The sequence below is a fragment of the Taeniopygia guttata genome, chromosome 4 (assembly GCF_048771995.1).
Source record: "Taeniopygia guttata chromosome 4, bTaeGut7.mat, whole genome shotgun sequence".
Lineage (NCBI taxonomy): Eukaryota > Metazoa > Chordata > Aves > Passeriformes > Estrildidae > Taeniopygia > Taeniopygia guttata.
This window is the reverse complement of record NC_133028.1, coordinates 8,047,552-8,070,151: the sequence shown is the minus strand read 5'-3', so window position 1 is coordinate 8,070,151 and position 22,600 is coordinate 8,047,552. Positions and strand designations below refer to the sequence as shown.

The following is a 22,600-nucleotide window of genomic DNA, read 5'->3' as shown; positions in this document are numbered from 1 at the left end:
CATCTTGCATGGAAATTCAGGCTTTGGTCTCAGGGATGATCACCACCAGGGAGTTAGGGAGAGTTGTCCTAGTTGGCCAGACAGCCCATTTCACAAAAGCCAAGGTGGAAGCCCAGTTAGAAATCCATCCCCTGGGCTCTCCCTGAGCATGGATTCACATGGGGAGATGCATTTCCCAGGTGCTCTACACCCACACGGTCACTCAGGCCAGCACTGACCTGGGTTAATTACAATAAATGCTGTTTGAAGCATATTATGGGGAGAGAATGGCAGGTATTTCACCTTGACTGACTGAGTTAAGCTCCTTTCCTTTTGTAAACCGTTTCCCAAAGTACAACAGTGATAGTTTGCTCCTCTTCATCCTGCAGTGAGAATAATTTATGTGGAACGCATTTTCCCTCCTGTTAAATATTTTTCTTATCATGTCAAGCGTGTACATTGCTGCTGGCAAAAAGCAACCAGACTTGTAGAAAGAGAAATTTCTGAAGAATGTGTGGGGTGTTTGGGTGGAGCACAAATGAGCAGATGTTCCCACAGAACAGCAGGGTTTTATGGTGAATGAGCAGAGGTAAAGCCCTGGCTCCAGGGCAGCTGCATGTGTTAGATGTGCTCCAGTGTAAGAGCCACAGATGCAGCAGGACTGCAGGAAAAATGACTGCTGGGATGTGACTGAACCCTTGAAATGCTGTGGCTGAGTGTTTCCTGCTGAAGGAGATTATTGGGATGATTGGATGTGGGATTACTGGGATAATCTGTGTCCGGCTCACAGCCACCCTCAATTGACAGTGTTTGGCTTTCTGAAGCAAACTAATGTGTAGTTTATGTCAGGCAGAAGAATGCCTGTAAGAAGTTTCAAACTTGAGCATTGGAAGATGGGCCATTTAAATCCATATTATTTGGAAATAGTAAAATGCCATTTCTTTGGCTTGTACTTACTTTATTTTTGTAACTGAGTGGTCAAAAATGATGAAATATCTCTTTCAGCTCACCCAAGCAAGGTCAAGAAGCCCAGAAGCTAATCCTCCACTCCATCCAGTGTGGTCCCCGTGCCCCAGTTCCTAGGGATACCGCTGCAATGTGATCAGATAGTGAACAAATTTTTGCTTTAATTTGCAACATATTGAATCTCTCAGCCCTTCTGAAAATATGTGCCTTAGCTTCAGTGTCTGTAAACTATGGTAATTAGCTGTAGAAACTCATCTTTCAAGCTTGACATCTTTGGCACCATCCTAAAAGATTACTCAGAGAAAGGAGAAGCCCCTCCAGTGCCCTCACTTGTCACTGGACCCTGCCTACATGTGTGTTCCTGGGGGATGTGTTGCCAGCTCACCCCATTCCTTGAGCTTGTATTGCCCTACTGAATTTGCCAAAGTCTTTCTTTTTCTGCACCTGTAAGATGTAAAAAGAAAGAACTTAATGATTAACCTAAATGTTTCTCTGATAATAATTTATTTTTGGCTGAAATTCCCACTCTCTGCACGTTAGATGCCCCGCCCAAAACCTGCAGCATTTGTGCCTGAATTTCAAGGTATCTAAAATGAATGTTGTGAGCTGCACTTCTGGAGTGTTACTGAGAGCTTGGTGATACCTGATTTCCTCTGTCTTATTTGTATCTTGCTCATGCATGCATTCTGCACAGAAATCTGGCAAATCTTTAGCTGGACTCAATTGAGATGTTGCACCTCATCTGATGTTTAATGTGAACCATTCACACCTTTGAGGCTGGAATTAAGTGTCAGGTTTCAGTCGCTGTAATTAGCAGTTGCTTGAAATGATAGTTAATTCCATTTTCTGAGCCAAACATATCGCTCAGATACTGAGGAAAGAAAAATAAACACAGATCAGAATTAGATTTGATCATTTGGAATTATATGCAAAATAAGCTGGAAACTTTGAAGGGTGAAGAGATGTGGAAGTTTGTCCCTTTGTAGCCACAGATTCTCAATTCTCAGGGGGATAAAAAGGCTCTGTTACAAGCCGTGAGACGACTTTGCTGGCCCTGTCTGTCCTGGGCAGCTGAATCCCGAGGGATGATGTAGACTTTGCAAGGGAGTAACTGCAGGAACATTTTCTGGTGCTTTTAGGAAGGGGCTGTTGCCTTGATATGAGTCAGCTGTGAGGAGCATCCCAGATCAGAATCACAAAACAGCCAATTCCTGAGTGAAGAATAAGGTCTCAGATTAAAGTGTTCCCTTTTTTTTTTCTCCTTTGCAGGATAATCACGGGTGGACCTGTCACTGAACAACCCCAGCTATAGCATATTTCACAGGTCTTGCCTATTGCATGGAGTCACAGTGAGATGCAAAACCCCTGGAGGTGTTTAAAAGGCATGTGGCGCTTGGAACATGGCCTAGTGGTGGGCACAGTGATACTGGGCTGACTGGTGGACCCAACGATCTTAAAGCTCTTTTCCATTCTCAGTGACTCTGTGATGACCAACATTTCAATACCAGGAGGCAACATTGCACCTGAGCAGTCACCCCTAACGCTGCATTGCTTGACTGCTTCATTTCTCAACTTTAATGTTGCATAAACAACAGTTTTTCTGCCCTGTTCTACGTGCTCACACATGCACAGAGGCCTTGCTTCTCCTGTCCCTCCCACACAAGCAAACCTCTATTGGCTTTGCTGGAAATTTTGCCTAACACCTGAAATGATGGTGTTTTACAGGGTTCCTTGAGGCTGACTGTACTAATGAGGATGTATCTCCCTTTTGGAGAGCTGCCCACTCTCCTTGTGGGCTCATACAGTTCATAAAATCTATGAGACTCACTGATCTGGGCAAGGCAAATATGAGTTGTACCCCTGATGTGAGGATTGTGATGCATTCAGAAATGTTGATCAGCCAACCAAAATTATTTTGGATTCTGTAACCTCAGAGCAGCCCCTTTTGCCAGTAATTTCTTGCCCTTTCCCTACTTGGTAAAAATTTCTTAAATTCTACTTTTGAGTACAAGACTTGGAAAAGTCATGCCAACAGCACTCTGTAATGTTGTAGTGAATAAAGCACTTACCTTTCTGTTTTGTGAATATCCAGTAACAGCCTTGTTTTTGCAAACTCAATTCCTGAAAATGTCATTAAAATAATTCTCAAAGAGTGAAAACTGATAGTGGAGTTTTGCATGAAATGAACTCGGTATCTGAAGGCTCTCACTGGCTCAGGTGTCTTAACTCCTGTTTATTTCTTTTTAAGAGAAAAAGAAGTGATCATCACAAATAAATAATAATTTGGGATAAAAACAGAGTGTGTATGTATCTCCTATGCTCTGAGACCCTTTTGATGAAAAATCTCATCACAAGTAATTAACAATTAGGGTCACAGGTGGAGGTGGAAGGAAGTGCATCCAGAATGTTTCAGCCCATCTGAGACTTTCTCCAGCTTAAGGCAGAATTAGTCTTAGTGGTAAACATCAATAAAACTGGTAAACAGTACTAAAAGCATCCATTTTCCCAGAATTTTTACCTAACAACAGAACTGCTCCTAGGCTGAAATTGTACCTAGAAAGCATATACTTATCACTATATATTAATTACACTGTATTTGTTAATAGCAGGAAAAAAACACTTGAACAGAAAAGGAGAGTGATGCCCACCTGGCAGAGCTCCAGGTATACCCTCCTGCCCTCTGCACAGACATTGATCTGAGCAGAAACACCAATTTTCTGCTATTATTAGGGTGCAGGAGGTCCAGCTCCACTCATCCATCATTAACCTCTTTGCTGAGCCTGTACAAGGAGAGATGAGGGCTCCTTTGCCTTCCTCCCTTGCAGCCTGGAGCCAGCAGCTCTGTCTGGATCTCGGTGTTGGTTCAGCATCAGCCTCACAAGGTGTGCTGCATTTATCTGTTTGGGTTTTTTTGGTTTTTTGTTTGTTTTTTTAAATCTAATAGTCACTGTGCTGTCCAGGAGCCAGATAGGGGGGTTTTATACCGTGGTAGTTGATTTGCCAGATGAAGTCCCTGGTGGTCAGGGCTATACTGCAATCTTCTCCTCTCTCTTGAGCTATTTGAAAGGTGATAAAACTTGCAAAAGCATTACCTAATTTTCATGTGTTTTTGTCATATGAATATTTCCTTGGGTAATTTGTGAAGGGCTTTTTGGCTGATGATTTTTATTATTTGGGTGTTTATACACCCCAGGCTGAGGCAATAAGGGTTGTTCTGAGTGGAATGGCTTTTTTGAAGAGGGAGACTCTGCATGGTCTCATCAAGATGGTGCAGGTGTTCTCCCAGAGTTTGACCATAAATGCCTTTGGGAGGTACTTGCAGAGGTTTTGCATGTGTAAACCATAAACCTCCAACAGAAGCATTCCATAGGAATGTACATGCTGACGAGGGCATTTCCACAGAAGCATTTCACAATGCCAGATCAAAAAGGCCTAAAATTTTCCTCCTGCATCCCTTGTGTAGGTTACAGTTGGCTGCATGGTTTCTGCCCAAGAAAGAATATCACCAAATATTTGCATTACATTATAAGAGTTCTAAGATGACTTTCAGATTACCACAACTTTGAAATTCTCGCATGCAGGCTGTAAATGAGTGGCCCTTTCTGACAGCGGCACATTCCCAGTGTGTGAACTCACAAGTAACTGGAAAGGTATTGCATCTTTCTTAGGAAACCATCTGGCAGCTTGGAACTTTCCCTCCTTTGACGAAGATGACTCAGCTTCCCCCGTGCCCATCTCTGTTCTTCTCCTTTGGTTTCCAGATTGCTTTTACCAGCTGAACATCTCAGTGCCTTTATGACATGCCCAGCACTGCCTGCTCAGCAGTCTCCTAAGGGTTTAAAGTCCACAGTCCTGGAGGTATCACCTGCTGGGATTCCCTTGGCTGGGCCAGGAGGTGTGTGGTGGAGGCCAGACTGCTGCTAAGGCAAAAATCTGCCATCAGATGGGAGAAGACATCCCTGGGAGATGGTATTAGGCAAAACCCTAGGACTGGCCCTGGACATCCTCTGAAACCACTGGCCAAAGTGAATAAATTAGAAACATTCAAGAGCTGATGCTGTCCCTCTGCTCAGGCCTCATGGAGGTGCATGGAGGCATGAATTAAAATTCATGAATGAAAATATGGTGGGCATCCTCCATGTAACATCAGCATTTCAGTGCATGTCCTTCCTGCATGGAAGATGCATGTCTGTCACTCTTCAGAGTGACAGGGAGGTGTTTGTTCTGGAGCCCTGAAATGTGCAATGAGCATCTGTCAATGCTCTTTTAGTTTGTTCCTCCAGAATGGCCTCAGGCATCATCACTTCTGAGCCTGCCATTGCCTGTGGGACAGACATGGATGTGGGACAGACAAACGCTGCCGGGAGGCACAGGAGGCTGAAAACAAATCTCTGTCTCCTGCAATATGCAGAGGTAACCTGTCAGCACTACTAAAGCAGGTTTAATAGCAAAGACTGCTTGAAAACTTCTGCAAAGTCAAGCTCACTTGTTGTTTGGGAGAAAATAGGCTTTTTCTGCCTCGTCTGTATTACTGGTGTGAAAGTGGAAAAATTGGCTGAAACCAATAAATGTGTTTTCAGCCTTGCTGAGCAGACTAGACAAGTGTCTGATGGAAGGTCAGCAGAAAGAGTAATTTCTTGACTAAGTTATTTTCTCTACTGGGGGAAAAGATAACTGCTACCCAGGAAAGACAAGGGACGGATTTCTCTTGTGTTGGGTTTGGGCAAATTCAGCAGGATCTGAGCTGCCACATAGAGCGACATGCTGGCTCCTGGGAAAGTGGCAAGCTGTTGGTGGATCCTGGATGGGCAGGCAGCTGTTCTGGCTGTGCAGGAACACGTCAGGAGTGCATGACAGCACTTCTCCAAGGAACTCAGTGCTGTGTCTGTGGAGGCTGTCACACTAAGTTATTCTCCAAAGCTTACAGCTCCTTGAGGCAACTTCACTGAGGACTTGCAAGAATTTATTTGGGTTCTTTCCCCAGTTCTACCAGTCTGGCAGTGCCCTCAAGGAATGTGCTAGGTTTTATATTGCCTTTCTCAGCCTTGATTTTCTGCTGCCCATAGTTCTGCTCCTCTCCTATTAAGAGGTTTTGCTGGTATGAGTCAAAACTTTCACCACTCCTGCTTGTAACCTGCTCTTTAATACAGTCTGTAACATCTGGAAGTCTCTCATTACACCAACATCCATGTTGCCTTTGGCTCAGGGTTGGCTGAACCCACTGCCTCCCTGGCATGTAAGGCAGTGGTAACACCTCCCACCCCATCCCAGTGAGCATGCAGAGGGTGGCCAGGCAGCCCCAGAGGTGAGTGTGCACGGCATTTAGCTAAATGCCAGCAACAAGGGTGCGTCATCACTGGGGAGGATATGTGCTGATTATCCATCTTATTCTGCCCAGTATCAGTTTGTGCTGCCTGATTTTCTGGCCAGATGTGTAGGGAGTGTACCCTGGTGTCCTGGAGGTGGGGAGGTACCTTATGGTCTCTTGGTGCCACATTTCCTCTTGCTTTTACTGTTTAAATGTTGTGCCCAATGCCTATATGAATGTACCACTGGGTTGGAAGATGCATTTGGCTTGGTTCCGTATTTCTGCTCCCTTCTCCCAGCTGGGGTCCTTCCTTCTTGATGAAATGCCGTTTTTTTCTGCACTGGTGAGGAACCTGGAGCAAACCATGGATGGTGAATGTGATGCAGACTTTGGCCTTAAGCAAAATCATTCCTGTGCCAATCCCACTTGCACATTTGGTGAGATATCTTTCTTCTGCTCGCATGCGTCCCCATCCCCTGCTCCTGCCAGACACCACCACCCAAGGAAAAAAAAAGGTCTGGGACAGACCTGGTCTTTGATGGGCACCATAAACCAGAGTTGTGAGGCCAGAAATGTCCCCATGAGGCTCTGATTGCAACACTGCACACTACAACAATGATTTCTTTCTTGGTTTTAGATAATAATCTTGTTGGGGCAAGGCACAACGCTTTTTCAGCTTGACATGTTACCGACACCTGAAATCTGTTTGTGAAAAACAACGTGATGGTTATGAAACAGAGAAACTAACTGAAATCTAACATGCCTGAGAAAGTGAAGGAAAAAGAGAGTATAAATAAGAGTGACAAATCCTTCCCCTGTCTCTGGTGAGCCCATGGTCCTGGGCCACAAAGCCCATGAAAGTTCTTCAGCTCCTGGCATCTCCTCTGGTCATTCCCTCATGCCTTCCTGTTGTTAGTAGCTCTGCAGTGTTGAGCAGAGCCATCACTCAGCCTTTATTCTCCTTTTTCATATCAGCACAACATGTCCCCATATTCTCTTTTCTGGAGATTATATAGCCCCTGGGAGGGATGAGCTTGCTGAGAAAAGTCACCAGAGGAAACACCTCCTTTGAGAGTTTGAAATGGCACCAACCACCAGGAAACTTTGCTGTTATGGTTCCAGCTGCCTTCTCCTACTGACACTTGCAGGGCTTCAGACTTTTCTTCCTTTTGCCAAATCCTCCCTGTCTCACCATGGAGCCATGACCAATGGAAATAAATCACAATTTTAGGAATTTATTTGAATGTTGCTATGAAACAGGTCACGGCGGCCAGTGAGAGGCTCTATTTGTGTAGACACCCACAGAGGAAAGGAGACATTTGTTTTGCTTTGAAAAATAACTCTTTCATGTGTAAAGGGCATTTTGGGTTTGGGTGGAAGGCTGCAGCCACTGAAGGGGAGATGAGCTGCAGTGGGATGTTCACTCAGTCACACAGCCTAACCAAGTAAATTTGCAAATTTTCCTTGAGGTTGTTTTGTGCGTTGCTCAATGCACATCACACGCTGCAGCCAAACGTTCAACCTGGGCTTAGAACTGGATGAATTGTAGGGCAATTAAAATAAAATATTTCCCTCTCCTCCCTAGGCCACAAGCAAACACGGCTGTGGGTGAAGGCCAGCAGAGGAAGAATGACATCATGAAACCCAAGAGGGAAAGCAAACACCAAGCCAGCGCCATGTGCAGGTCAGCCACGGCACCAGGACAGACTTTCCTCTTTGTGACTTTGATTTCTGTGCTCTTTGCCCAGAAGGCTTTTATTGGGAAAGCTTTCAAGCACAGGCGTTATACACCACAGCTCACTGCAGAAGGATCTGACTCTCTCCCGCTGTTCCAGTCCTGGTGGTGGCCAATGGAGCACAACATCCTCACCCTGCCCTGAAGAAGCAAGTTCCTCACGAGCCAGCAAAAGGCCTTTTAGTCACTCTCTGCCTGCAGCCCTGGATGACCAGGACTTGTCCTCTGGCCCATGCTGCTCCTGCTGGGGCAGGGCTCAAGGCTGGCCACCAAAGCGTGTCCCTAAAGCACAGAAGCAACTCATTTCAGGTAGCAAGACTCCTCTAACAACACAATGACACTAAAAGAATGGTGTCTTTTCTTACAATGGCAAGGAAATTATCTAAATCTCATGTGATTTTAAAATTCTTTTTTATCTAGGACGGAACAGTGCTGGTGCCAGTCCCAGTGCCACAGATGGAACCTCCTTGGATGCATGCCATCCCATGCCCAGCTACTTAAAAACACAAAGGTTTGCTAGTGGGCAGGGTGTACACAGGTAGGCAAACTTGCATGCCTAGATCCAGGTGTCCGGGATGCATTTCAACAGGATCACTTGTAGGAATCAGTATTATATGAAAGTGCTGGTAGGATTTGCCCGAAGTTTCCCAAGCTGCAACATCCCCTGCATCGTCTGCTACCAGAAAAACCAGGTTTTACTGAGTTTCCTTGCTTAGCCCCCCCGAAAGTCAAAGCCAGGGCTGACACCTCTGTGCCACTGCACACAATGGCTTGTGTGGCTATAAATACACACACTAACAAACACAGAAGACTGCCCTTCAACCAAAATGGCTATAATTAATTTATTATGGATACAAAACCTGAACTGGCCAGGACTCGCAAAGCAGCACTATAAAAATTAAACCTTCCTGGCAATACCAGTCCCAGTGCCTGGAACACTTGGTTTTGCAAAGGACCCTCACAACTGGGAATAAACCCCAAAATTTATCAACTTGTTTATTTTTTTTTTTTTGGTAGAAGTAAGTTTCCCATGTTAACAAAAGCAGAATAGTTTTATTTAGTGTTCATCTCACACCTTCGACAGCTGCAGCTGTCAGGCACAGAAGTACAGTATTAAAATAAACTGAACAGAGTTGCTCATTGCAAAAATCACACTATGCAAACCTGTGGATTGTAACATCAACAGTATAAAATGTAACAAAATTGGAACTTTTAATTTTTTTAAGCTTTTAAAGATAATAGTCCAGGCTATAAAACTATATAAGCATTGAATAAGAAATGTTAAAGTCAACAAGTCTACAACAGATACATCTTGTAAAAACTCAATAAATTATATATATATTTATAATATCTAGTAACATTTAAAACCATGCACAGTTTTGTACATTTTCTTTTTTCAGTACAGGAAAACTCTTTGCTTCGAGTACTTGGAATGTACACAATTAGCAGACATTTGTAAGAAAATACCAAAAACTTTTTTTTTATTCCAACAAAACAAAAATCTATAGAAATCTACCTTCTCAAACTCCCACTGAAGTAACCTCAAACTATAAATTATTTATTTTAGGATAAGGATTCTGTGGCTCTAAGAAGAAAAAAAAAATCTTTAAATGAGATGCTGTCATCCTGTTATTCTGCAACATTGATATGCAATATGCACCAGAGAAAAATGAAAAGAAAGAATTCAGGATGTAATTTGCTTTGCCTCTTCTGGTAGTACATAAAGAAGTCTTCTGGACAAAAAATAAAAAACCTCACCCACAAAAAATCCTCAGCCCAAACCTCCCCCTGTCAGCTTGATCCATGCTAACATTCTTTAGGTCACTCCTGTGCTTTTACACAGCTATCTGGCATTGAGGAACAGAAGAGCATAGCATTCTAAACACCAAAAATCAGGCATCGCTGGCACTTTCCAATGTGTTAGATGCAAAAGAAATATGCAGCTGTAGCAGCTCTCCTGCAAACAGTGTCACTATTTTGCTCACATGGCATTTCTGAAGCCCAAAATACAACAGTACTGGCAAAGAGGAGAGAAAAAAAACCTACCCTGCACCATCCAAAGTCAACATTTCACTTTGCTGCATACTTGTTATTAAATCGACCACAAAGAATACCTTCATTTGAAAATAGAAAAATAAACACCCACACCCCCTTAATGCACAGTGGTTAAACTGATGGAAGAATTCTTGGCCCTGTTTTTCTGAAATATGTAAAAATCATCTCTCTGCTGCTATTTGCTTGGTTTTAACCACTGGTGATGTATTGAAAAATAAACTTACCTTTGCTCACTGCAATCCAGGATAAACTAATATTTTTTTAATGAATACATATATATATTTATAACATTAAATGTAATTTGTTAAAGGACTGTACATCTATACATTCTTTCAATATTTCCCATAAACACAAAGGAAAAACTTGATTAATATATTTTTCTCCATTTTTAATAAGTTAAAAAAAACACCCTTAAGTTTGGTGAAATTTAAAGTTTACAGTAACGCTATACTATTTAAACCAATGAACAGATATGTTAATGTCTATAAATAACTTTACAAATATACATGTTAAGGTACAATTTTTAAAACAAAACTGTGAAGATACAAAACAAACAATCAAAAACATCTTTTCTTTTGCCCAGATCAGTATATCCTAGATTGCAATGCTCGTATTTTGAGACTCTCTCTCTCAGTACTGCTTTATGTTGCATTAGTATTATACATTCTTTTATTTTAATATATTTATTTATATATATACACGATATATTTATAGATATATACACAGATTCTCTGGGATAAACCTTTTTGATATAAGTTAAAGGCTCTTGCCTACAGGTACCCGTAACTTCTCTCTCCAAGTCACTGCATGTCGATGGAGCCAAACCTCTGGCGTTGAGGGGCAGATGGAGGAGCTGCTCCCCCCACTCACCCTTGGCAAGCAAGAACAGGCAAACCCCAAAAATGAGATTTATTCCTTCCCCCCACTTTTTGGCCCTTCTCAAAGGTCAGGGTGTGACTTGAGATGCTGAGTGGGCTCCAGGAGCCAGGTGTCAGGGCACCCTCTGCTCTCAGGTGGGTGATGCTCTGCTCCCCAGGGACCCCACGGGGTCTCTGCCCATCCCTGGGGTCTGCTCCTGCCTTGGCACGGACCCGTCGCTCCCAGCCCCGTGCAAGGGCCACGGCGCTGACACTTCAGATGACTTGACCACCTCTTTTTACTATTTTTACTTTCACTTCTCCATGACAATTTGCATTTTACATAGCTTTGCTTTCTCTTCTTCCAAAAAGGATTCCTTCTATGTAGCTGGGTAGTACGATCACGAAGCTATAAAAACGACGACAACAAAAATATAGATATTTTTATAAATATATGAATCCCTGCAGGCAACGTGGCTTTTCAGCTCCACCAAAAAGGTTCATGTACAGATTGCATAAGCGAAGAATTTCCACATTCTTTCATTCTTTACACGTTTTTTTTGCGTGTGTTTCTTTTTTTTTTATTTTTTACTTTTAAAGGAAGATTTCTTTTTCTCTTTTCTTCGTATTGCAGGCACAGAACGGTTACTCTGGCACTCGGAACGCAAGCGTGGAGGCTGGGAGGCGTCAGTGCCCCCCAGGTTCAACATTCTGCGTAGTAAAAGAAAAATCCCTAACAAAATGGAAAACTAAACAAAAAAAAAAAAAACAAACAAAAAAATCATCTAGGATAGATCATCTTGGCAAGAGATTATAGTTCCTTCAGGCCAAACAGTGCTTCTTGACTTTTCGTACAGCAATAGGGAAAAAAAAAATTTAAAAAAATTTATAAAAGTTAATTTTTTTTAAAAACCCTGAACAGCTTGTCAACAACACAAATCTCCAGGCACCACTACACAGTTCCACTGGAAGATCCTTCAGTACGGTTTCATGCTGGGCGCCCCGCACTCGCCACGGGCACACTGCCCACTGCCCGTCTGTCCGTCTGTCCGTGTCCCTGGGGCTCCTCACGTCCGGATGACGCCGTTGCAGGGCGGGCGCTTGGGCAGGCAGGGCTCATCGGGCAGCAGGTCATGTGCAAAGACCGAGTCGTCCCCTGAGGAGCAGGTGCTGTGGGTGTCCTGGCCGGCCGGCGAGTACTGCTCGAAGGGCACCGAGAGGTCCAGGTACTCCTGCCAGGGTGACAGAGCCATCAGTGCTGCGTGTCCCCCACGCCAGGGAACCAGTGGCCCCCTCCCACGCCCACCCCGCCACACTCACATCGGTGGATGTCACGGTGAGGACCCTGTCCAGGTCTTCCACCAGCTGCTTGAAGGTGGGTCGCTGCGAGGGGACGGCGTGCCAGCACTCCCGCATGATCATGTACCTGCACGTGGGGACACGGGACAGTCATGTGTGGTCAGGCCAAGTGACACCCACCCACCTGCTCACCCATCTCCAAATCGCTGAAGGAACAGCCGTGGAAGAGGAGGGTTTTGTGGAGCCATGGGCCTCATTCCTGATCCTCTGACACATGAGCGTGCCCTCAGAGCAGGAGGAGGCCCTGTCCTGGCGGTGACACACCACAGCTACACCCCCAGGTGCCACCCGCCCAGCGAGGGGAGGTGCTGCGTATCACTCAGCAGCCATGGGCTGCTTTCCATGAGGAAAGTCTTCCTGGAGATGGCCACACAATTTCCCAGTGGGGAAGTCCCAACAGCCCAGACCCCAGAGCCCAGCAGGGTGTTTCTGGCCTCAGAGAGAATGGGGAGTGGAGCAAGGTCAGCCCCCCAGCACACACTCACAAATCATGGGTGCAGTTTGCAGGTTTGTCCATCCGATGGCCTTCCTTCAAGAGCTTGAAGAGCTCCTCAACGGGAATTCCTGGGTATGGAGACCCTCCCAAAGTGAAGATCTCCCATAGTAGCACTCCAAAAGACCAGCTGGAAACCAAAGAAAGATCTTTAAAATTCAATGAGGTTTTTTTTTTTTTTTCCAAGCCCCCCCATATCCCATCCCCCTTGCTCGGCTTTATTTCTGTGCAGCCATGCATATCTAACAAAGTCATCAATAGCATGACTAATTGCCTAGGCCATTTTTACTAGTTACTTGGAGATCTCTACTGATCCAACTCAATAGCAAAGAAATCCCAGGCACCAAGTCTGAAATTGAAATGAGCATTTAATCAGATAGGTGACAGCCCATCTATCACCGCCAGCTCTTTGTTAGGTCTTCCACCAGCTCCACTGAATGGAACAAATCAAATTATTCATGCACGGCTTCACTGAATTGCAGGCTTGGAACCACAGGCCACTAATTGTGCAAGCTGATACCAAAACTTGCTTGTTACAACACCCATTTCACTGGCCAAGCCGGGAGAAAAATACCCCAACAAAAATCAGCAGAGCACTAATGTTACACACTTCAGTCCCGCAGCTGTGCTCTGGTTAAAAGTCCTTTTTTTCAAAAATATCTTTTGCCTTCTTCATTTTCTTTCTAAAAACAGGGATTATCTGTCTCTGTTTCGCTTTCATGCACACTCACTTTCCCATTCTCTAGCTTTGATTTATCTGTCATGCGGTCTGCAGCATTACCTAAGCAAGGAAACTATGATTTAAGATCAATAAAAGCCAAAATATCTTAAAAATACAGAAATGGAAAGGATTTGTTTGTCCAGTTGTGAGTGGTGAGCTCTGGGGATAAGGCAGGCTAGCTATAAAAATGCCACTATTGATCAAATATTACAATAAAAAGCTAGTGTATATGTGGAGCTGCTTCAGCCTTTGCAAAATTCAGATGTGTTACTCATTTACATGTAAGGAGTGCTCTGCTGTTTCGTTACTGTGCAGAGGCACTAAAACAGATGAGACAGGATTAGGAAAAATAAAGAAAATAAATGAAATGGCAAAATTAATCTGAGACTGTATTTGCTGAATATTCTTTGATCAATTCTAACAAGAGACAGAGTATTTCAAGCTCATTCCACATCCTTGACTGAAGCATAACAGTATGGGGCAAAGTGTGGAGAACGCAGAGGGTAATTTTTTTTCATGAGGTGTTTTTGGCACAGTATTTTTCAACTGCTGGATGAATCACCTCATCTATAAAGTGGACTAAATACCTGTCTGCTTTCCAGTAATTTTTCAGCAGCTCCCTAGAGACCCTCAGATGAAAGCAAGCAGATAAGAGCAAAATAAAACCACGTGCAGGAAGATGAAGCTTGGAATCAATTCCTGTACTTTTGCATCCCCAGGCACTCTAGCAGGAAACAAGCCCTGGTCATGCTTAGCAGTACTTTTGTCTGTAAGATACTATAGGTGTTGATTTCCCTGTTGTATTATTTTCATTTTTTAAAGTGTGGGTTTGCTTACACATCGCTCTGGTGAGTATAGACCCGGTCAAACAAGGCTTCTGGAGCCATCCATTTCACAGGCAGCCGACCCTGTAATTAGGAAGACAATGGGAACACCCCATCAGCATATTCCCCCAGCCACAACGGCACCATCTGAATCTTCTTTTCTAATCCAGTTTGAAACATTTTCATTAACAACCACATCTGCCTCCCGGTCACTGGGCAAAGCAGCAGTGGCCACATATAAACAGATTAGAGCATTTGATCCCTGGATCTTCACTGACAATCTCTTCAGTAAATGCTCTCTGTAGAGGACTGTATTTCACTGCCAAGGCAGGTTTAACATATCAGTGCAACTAAATCTTTGCATGGGAACAGCATCTAAGGCTCAGAGATGCAGTGAACTCTGTGGAAGAGCATGGGACAACACTTTCCATCTCTTTGTCTGGAAAGTACAGTTGAAGTCCAAACTCAGTTTAGGCTCAACTTGAAGGGAAATTTCCAAAGAGTGAAGGCAAGGGCCAGGTCCTCTAAGAAACAAATCCTGATCCTGCTGGAGGCTAAAGGAGGAGGTCTGATCCCATCCTACATCAGGGTCATAAACACAAGACTCTCATGTCAGAAATACAAGATGAGAAAGACTAGAATAATCATAATTCTCTGGGGCTTTGTTTGGCCCCTGGAGGAAGACAGAAAGTACTGCTTTGTGTTTGAACCGTAATTTGGATATGGGGGAACTTTGTCCTCTTCTCACCCACTGTCTCACTGTGGGAGACGACTAGAGATGAGACACAGGCAGGATATACAAATGGGATTATGCTCTCAGTTGTCCCACACAGCTCAAACTGGGAAAAATCCATCTGATCTGTGATTAAAATTTCCAATAATTCTTATTAATTTATGATCAAGAAATCCTGGCAATTAAGGAAGATTTCTGATATGCGGCTGAAGTGGATCAGAATGGACATGGTGGACTTCAAAGGACTGCTTGGACATTTAAACTCCTTGCAATCCCAAAACCCACAGGTTCTGCCCTGCCCTCAATCCTCACTCTGTCCTAGTTAGGGTTTTCCCTCAGGGCTCAACATCTGCTGCAGGCTCTGAACCAAGACAAAGGGCTTATTTTCTCAGACCTTCATTTGTAAATTCATCTCTACAGAAAATATAAACAGCTCCAGGCCTCAGCCCTTGTGGGAGACCATCTTCTCACTCTTGGCAGTGGAGCCAAGATGCTCAGATGTAAAAAAGAGAGAAATGCATAAAAGACAAGTAGATCCAGGTAGACAAGAAGTGACATTCCTCTGTCAAGGGCTCTGGTGAGACAGAAGTTAGGTCCTTGGGACCTTTATGAACAGTAGTGGAGCAGACTGGTAAGGGCTCCATTCCTGTTGGGGAGAAACCTCAGTTTCTCTCAGTCTAAAGCACCCTGGCCAGAGCTGAAACCTCACAACCAGCAAGACCAGGATCTGTCAGGACAAAACCAGATGGCGGATAGACTCCTGGGACCAGCCTATCTACAGTCCCTCACCAGGTGAAGTTCCTGTCAGATTTCTTCCTCCTAAGCCCCTCTAGAAAGGGAGATGTGGGACAAAGCCCTCTTGCTGCAGGGATGACCGAGCTCCCTGCCAGAAGTAGAACTGCGTGTGCTCGGCAGCTCTGTACTTACATTGGTGGTTTTCTTGTAATAGTCAATGTTGTGAACGTCTCTGGCAAGGCCAAAATCAGCTATTTTCATCACATTATCTTCAGTGACTAACACGTTCCTGGCTGCCAAGTCTCGATGAATGCACTGTGAAAGGTGAGCAAGCCAATAAATAAGGGCTCGTTAGCTGCTCGCGCCTGGAACCAACAGCACCATGTGGTTTATGAGCTGCCGTTTCATTGACTCCCAGGCTCATAAAGCTGTGGGCACTGCTTAGCTCCTGGCTCTGTGTGTCACCACTCCATCGTGCCTGCTCAGTGGGAACCACCTCTTAGCAACACCTAATCGGCGGCTTCGGAGCCGACACGGCCACGCACGCGCCTTTTCTCTCCAGGCGGGATGTATGGATGAGAAAGACAACTCCCCTCCTCTGTGGGCACTTACTGGGATGTGCAGCTGCTTTTCTGTGCTGCTTCCACCAGGAAGAGGAGTGTAGGATGTTTAAGGGGGAAGGGATCTTCAAATTAAAGTATCCCAAACACATCCAAAATACAGACTCGCAGAATCTGGGTCGCTGGTGCTTTTATAGACATTTTGGGGGTGCTAATGGTTGTCCTGCAGGTGACAGCTGTACAGCTGTGTGGTTCAGGAATGCAGCCAGCATATGTGGACTTTGCATATGGATGGAGCCTCCAGATACTTCATCCAGCAAAATTTGGCCTTTAAAGGGAGAAGCCTGCAATGTTTTGCCTGGGGTTGACACACACACAGAGCATTCCCTGCCTTTGAACACGTGGCTTTCACCAAGGCTTCTACCGAATGAACTCACTTTCTGAGATGCCAGGTACTCCATGCCCCGTGCCACCTGGTAGGCACAGGAAACCAGGTCCTTAAACGTCAGCTGCTCCTCGGGCAGCTTGCAGGTGTCAAAGGAATAGTCCATGCCAGGTGGGCGACGTGCCCTGAGGTATTCCCGCAAGTTCCCCTTTGACGCGTATTCCACCAACACGTAGAGTGGTCCTGCAAGGAACAGCACATCAGCACCCAGCAGAGGAAGACCTCACCACCCAAATCTCATCTGGGCCATTCTGGGCAGCCAGTAATTACAAATAAGGGATGGCCAAATCTGAGCCTTCTACAACCCGGTTAGTACCGGGCTCCTCTGCTACGTACCGTCCTGCGTGCAGGCACCAAGGAGGTTAATAATGTTTTTGTGCTTCCCAATCATTTTCATCATTTCCATCTCAGAGACCAGGTCAGAAAGGTCTTTGTCTGTGGCATCATCTGGAGAAAGTAGAGGAAGAAACAAAAAAAAATGTCAGGAAGAAAATAAGTGTTTAGGGGTATAGTTACAACTGCTGTACAGCCACGTGGGGCTTTGATGGGGAATGCTCAGAATATGGTATTTGGCTTTATTCTACTTTGGGAAGAAGAATAAAAATAAAACCAAAACCTACTACCATGGTAACAAAAAAAGACGAAAGAACAAATAAGTGGAGGTAAATGTTCATATGGAAATCAATAATGCCTTTCGTCTTCTGTTTCATCCTTAGAAGTGTTAAAGGAAAAAAATTCTAATTTTGGCACCCGCTTTTCTGATAGTTTCTGTCCCTCATCTCTAGAGGACGGGCGTTAATGATGGTGGAAGGTCAGGGCTGGGAGCAAATGCATTTTTTGGATGAGAAGTTGCAAGGTCTCTGCAAAATTTGAAAAATCTATCTACCAAAGTAGAAAGATTAGGAAAACCTCCTCAAAGGAATGTTTCGGTTCAGAAAGATGGAAATGTTCCCACTTTCAAAACCAGCTTCAGTAAAGACTACAGGAAATGTAAATTAATTAAACCCATTTCTAGTAAGAAATATTACTTTTTTTCCCAATGTCCCCCCATGTAACCTCAAGCCCAGGCTGCTCACTGCCCTGCTTGCTCCAGGTGAACTCCTCAGCTGTCGGGGGGCAGGATGGGAAATGGAGACTTATCCAGAGGTGCCCACTGAATCCCCCATTTCTGTCTCCCTCTAACTTCTCAGGTGTCTGGGACCAAGTTTCCTCAATGAAAAGCTCCTGAAGAAGGAGTTTGTCAGCTGAAATTCCCCAAGCTCCATCTGAGGTTGCTGCACAAGCTTTTGGTAGAACAGGCAGCGCTGGTTAGGGGAGGAGAAAGGAGTGGGCTGATTCCTGGAGCTGGCTAGAAGAGAGGGGGATTCCCCTTCTTGTTAGGGATGCTATTACCCCTTGGCAGAGAACTGGGTTAATTCCCAGTCCCTCTTCCTGATGGGATTTGCACTTTTGCCTGCTCTCCAGGGACAGCCCTCACCCCCAGGCTATGTGGGTAAAGGGGAGGAGAGGCTGTTCCTGCTTTCTTCTATTGTATCTAGTTTGTGTAAAAGACTTAAAAGAGAAGCAAAGAGAGGAAATCCCAGCACAATAGTTCTGTCCTCTGTGGACTCCCCATACCTTTTAGCATCTTGACAGCAACTGTGATGGCCTTGTTGGGCTTGTCCTTATCAATCCCAATCGCTTCTGCCATCACCACTTGGCCAAAACACCCCTCGCCAAGCGGCTTCCCCAAGGTCAGGCTGGATGGAGGGAGGAACAAACAGGTATGTTAGGGGGGTCCTGGTGTGGGGACACTCCCAACAGAGATCCCAGCCCTGGCTCTGACTGACCGAGACCGTGTCAATTCCCACTTGGGATCTGGAGGTAGTTCCAGCTCGGAAACATTGGCCAGCATCGGCCCATCGCTGGAGGAGAGGCGCGTGATCCGGACCAGGGGCGTGTTGGAATTCATGGAAGAGTTGGACTCCAGCGACACCTGCTTGGGTAGAGCAAATGAAGTGTTATTGCCAACTGTATCCCCAGGGCAGGCCGTGCCCAAGATGGATCACTGAGGAGGTTTGAGCTCTCAGGGCCCATGGACAGAATTCTGGGAATTTCTAACTGGGAAATGCCCCCACCCTTGCAGAAATCCACTCGTTTAGGCACTTGTGGTCAAGTGTTTAGCAGATGGAAAGGAGGGACAGGTCAGCCAGTGCCCTCCAGCATCAGGAGGTATAATCCATTCAGTTGTTCTGCTGCATCTCCACAGCCCATACAGGCTATGAAGCGACTTCTCCCATCCTGGCACTGTCAATGCCCACCGTGAGCTTGCAGCCAAAACTTGAAATCTGTACCCCTCACTGTGGGGTTTATGGGGTGTCTTTTGGTCCTGTCCCTCTGCAATTTCATGCAGCAGAACATCTCTAACTTCACAGAGGACCTTTGCCACCATCACAGCAACAGCTTTGGGCTCACCGGTGACATCTGTGAAAGCAGGAATGAGCACAACCAGTGCTCTTTCTCCCCACATTCCTGCTCCTCCAGGGAGCCTGGACTGGACTTCCTCTGCTAGATGTGCTTTCTGTGACACCCACAGCTGCACTGCCAAAACCTCTTGGGCAAGGCCAACAGCAGTGGGGGCTGCTCACGAGCCAGAGTCAGCTGCCACCTCTGCCAAAGCTCCAGGGGCATACAAATAAATAAAACTGGGGTTACAGTTCTTTGGGAAAAAAAAAAAAAAAAGGGAGGGATACCATAGAGGGGAATAGGAATCTTGTATCTACTTTCTGTTACCTGTCTCTTGAGTGGGAATTTGGAGACTTTCTGAACAGTGGGGGTGTTCATGGCTTTTTTGTTTGGCATTTTCATCCTCCAGACAATCACCAAGACCAGCACCAGGAGAAGGAGGAAAAAGCCAGTGCCATAACTGAGAATGCCAGTGTACACTGAGCCCGAATCATCCATCTCCATGAGCTCCTCGGCTGCAGGGTGACAAAAGATGGCAGTCAGGACAGGGTGGGCAGCTGCCCACACACAACTACACACACACAGCACAGAGAATATGGGCAGGACTTGTTCAGTTATGTCAATGTCAGTGAATTCAGTGAGGGGACTCTCCCAGGCCAGTGGTTTTCCACCTGCAGCTGTAGCTGCAAACATTAGTTTGGTTTGTCCTTTTTGGGGTAATTTTACTTTGGGTTTTTAAGAGCCACCAGCCCATAGATTGAAAACCACTGCTCTAGGCTGAAGGCACCTTCACACGTCTGTGCTGTCCCTCTGACCAAGACCTTGCACCTCTCCAGACATCCACACAAGGTGGCTGGATGCCTTGGATATGCAGGACTGGGTTTGCTGCACTTTGCTGATTCAGATTCTCCATCCACCAGACTAGTGCCTGCCCTGAGGGACCAAGGGGCTTGAACAGCACTCAGCAGTAAGGCATCACACAGGGAGGAAGTCTCATGAGAAAAATCTGCCTAATTATTTAATGAAAACTAAATTCTGCTGGGAAGAGGCTGGAAGGTCTGTCCCAGAGAGGTGAGATAGCCAGGAGGGTGATGGTATGAGCCCATCAGCAGTGGCTACCTGCTTGCAAGACTTCTTAGACACCAGCAATGGTGTTTTCTGTGTTTTCTGTGTTTTCTCCCTTGTTCTTTTCAGGACAGGCATGTTGACCAGAGGAAGGAGCCATAGTGGGACTGATTTTCTGTCCCCCAAAGTTGTGCTGGCATCAGAGGGACAGTCAGCAGTGGGAAGCTTTATAATGAAGTCATGCTGGTGTGGATAGCTCAGCAATGGGTCGTGTCCATTGCTGAGCAGTCCCTTCAGCAAGCAGGAGGAGCCTTTCCCTGGCAGCAGCAGGCTCTGTTTCAAGTATTTGGTGGCAGAGCCCAGGAGGACATGGACATGACAAATGTCATGTTGGTGACATTGGGGGCTGCTCCAGCCTGTGTGCCAGCTGTGAAGGGCCTGATCCTGCCAATGGCCATCTCCTCCCACAAAACAGGAGTACCAGATCTCCTGGGGTCAGGCACTGTGGCTGGTGCTGCAGCTGCCTTGCCCTCTGCTCCCTGTCCCTCCTCCTCCCTCCTCCTGTAGCATGGACAGGGCATTGCAAGCTGAAGTTCCCCAGATGGGCTGTATCCTGCACCCCTCTCTGTGGGGGCCTGCTGCTGCACAGACAGCTGTCCTTCACTGCATCTGACTTCAAAATAAAGTTTTACTTTTTGATTTTTGGTCAGTTTTCTCCTGTTTATTTTTTTCTTGAATAAGAAGTGTGAATTCATAAACTGTAAAAGCAGAGTATGAGTCAGATGAGACAATACCGTGATATTCTGAAAATAACAGAGACATTAGTCTTCTAACCAAAGGAAATGTTTTCTCATCCAGTGGATATCAGAAACAGAAAAAGGATCAGATCAGCTATTACAGAGCTGGCAAATAAAACAGGAAAGATCAGCAGATCCCACTGGCAGCAGGGCTGGGCGTGGAAGAGACCTTCTTAAGCCCCCGTAAAAGTGATTATATCCAAATCACCCGCACAGATAAAGTCAAGATTAGAAATGCCAAAGTTTCCGGTTCCTAAACACATCCTGAGAGGGATGTGTTGTGAGATGGACCCAAACGTGGTCTATGGGTGAATCAAAGTGGGCTCTTTAGGATTTTGGGTGCCTTTTCAGTAAGGGTGTATTGAACATACTCGAGGTTTGTTTCTGCACTGAATGCAAGGCACAGCACATGTGAGGCTCAGTATGAATATTGCTGGGACTTCCCTGGACCATGCTCAAGCCTGCCCTGCAGCCAGAGGCAGATTCAGCAGGTGAAGGGGCAGCACAGCCTCATTCCCCCTTTTGCAGAACAGATCTCTCTGTTGCACAGTCTGTGCTGGCTCTATTGTCAATAAGAGCTTTGCACATGAAAGGACCACAAAATTGAGGTCACTCTGGCCTCGGGTTTCAAGCCCACTGCAGCTTTCATCGATCCCAGCTGGAGCAGGCAGCATGCAATGCCCCTGGGAGCCAGGACTCCTGTGCTCTGCCTACAGATGACTCTCCTTGACCTTCTGTTTGAGATCGCTATCTTGGCCTGCTCATGCGTGAAGTGGAAATAATGCTACAGGCAGGGAAGGGTGTACTCACACCAGACACTTATGCATCTAATTTTAGGTTAAGATATGAGGTCAGACAGAAAGGATCCTTCCCAAGATGATCCACAGTTCATGTCCAATTTAGGTGCCCTGGATCATCTGATGGGGAGGTTTTCTTCGCCCACTGTCAGAGTAAGAAAACAAAGTTCCTTATTTTGGCACTTAACAGTCCTAGCAAAGAGGTTGTGAATACCTCCCTGTTATTAGATAAAAAAAAGATTCTGTGTATTTTACTGTATCATTACTGCAATCACTTAAATTTTGATATACAATGCAAAAAGAGTCAGCTGCAAGTGTGCAACAGGGGTCTGCAGCAAATCCCAGAGAAGAGGCCTCCCTGGAAAACTCCCCTGCTCCAAGCAAGGGGCGGCCTCCGGGAACTTGGCATTTCCAAAGCAAAACATTGAGGCATCCTGGAGAGGGAAGGAGAGGCCAGCACAGAAGGAAATACCTGGTAGCACCGTCAGCCAAGCAGAGTGATGTGAGAACCCAATAGAATTCCCTGCGAGACAAGTATATTCCCCAGCATCCTCAAAAGTAACATTTCGCAAGTACAGAATCTCTAGCTCCTTATCCGTTGTGTTAACACCTGCCGTCTACAGGGAAAAAAAACACACACATATAGAAAGAGGGAAAACAGAGAATAAGCCACATTCCCAGCAAGTGTGAGGACACCACAGGCAAATTTCAAAAGCAGATTAAAGT

General features: G+C 45.5%; 1 protein-coding gene across 6 annotated transcripts in view; it reads right to left on the bottom strand.

Moving 5' to 3' along the window:
- Positions 1-9,021: 9,021 nt before the first annotated feature.
- FGFR3 (fibroblast growth factor receptor 3) overlaps positions 9,022-22,600 on the bottom strand; it is a 55,242-nt gene continuing 41,663 nt past the window's right edge. The window contains exons 8-18 of one of the 6 annotated variants that reach the window (XM_072927931.1): positions 22,347-22,491; positions 19,543-19,730; positions 18,600-18,748; positions 18,388-18,509; positions 17,107-17,217; positions 16,763-16,953; positions 15,958-16,080; positions 14,311-14,381; positions 12,745-12,882; positions 12,221-12,326; positions 9,022-12,132 (exon numbers count right to left, since the gene is read on the bottom strand). In XM_072927931.1, the coding sequence (XP_072784032.1) occupies positions 11,968-12,132; positions 12,221-12,326; positions 12,745-12,882; positions 14,311-14,381; positions 15,958-16,080; positions 16,763-16,953; positions 17,107-17,217; positions 18,388-18,509; positions 18,600-18,748; positions 19,543-19,730; positions 22,347-22,491 (1,509 nt within the window). In that variant the 3' untranslated portion in view covers positions 9,022-11,967. Of the gene's footprint in view, positions 12,133-12,220; positions 12,327-12,744; positions 12,883-14,310; positions 14,382-15,957; positions 16,081-16,762; positions 16,954-17,106; positions 17,218-18,387; positions 18,510-18,599; positions 18,749-19,536; positions 19,731-22,346; positions 22,492-22,600 lie in introns of all 6 variants that reach the window. The other 5 variants (XM_072927932.1, XM_072927929.1, XM_072927927.1 and 2 more) reach the window with 5 other exon arrangements.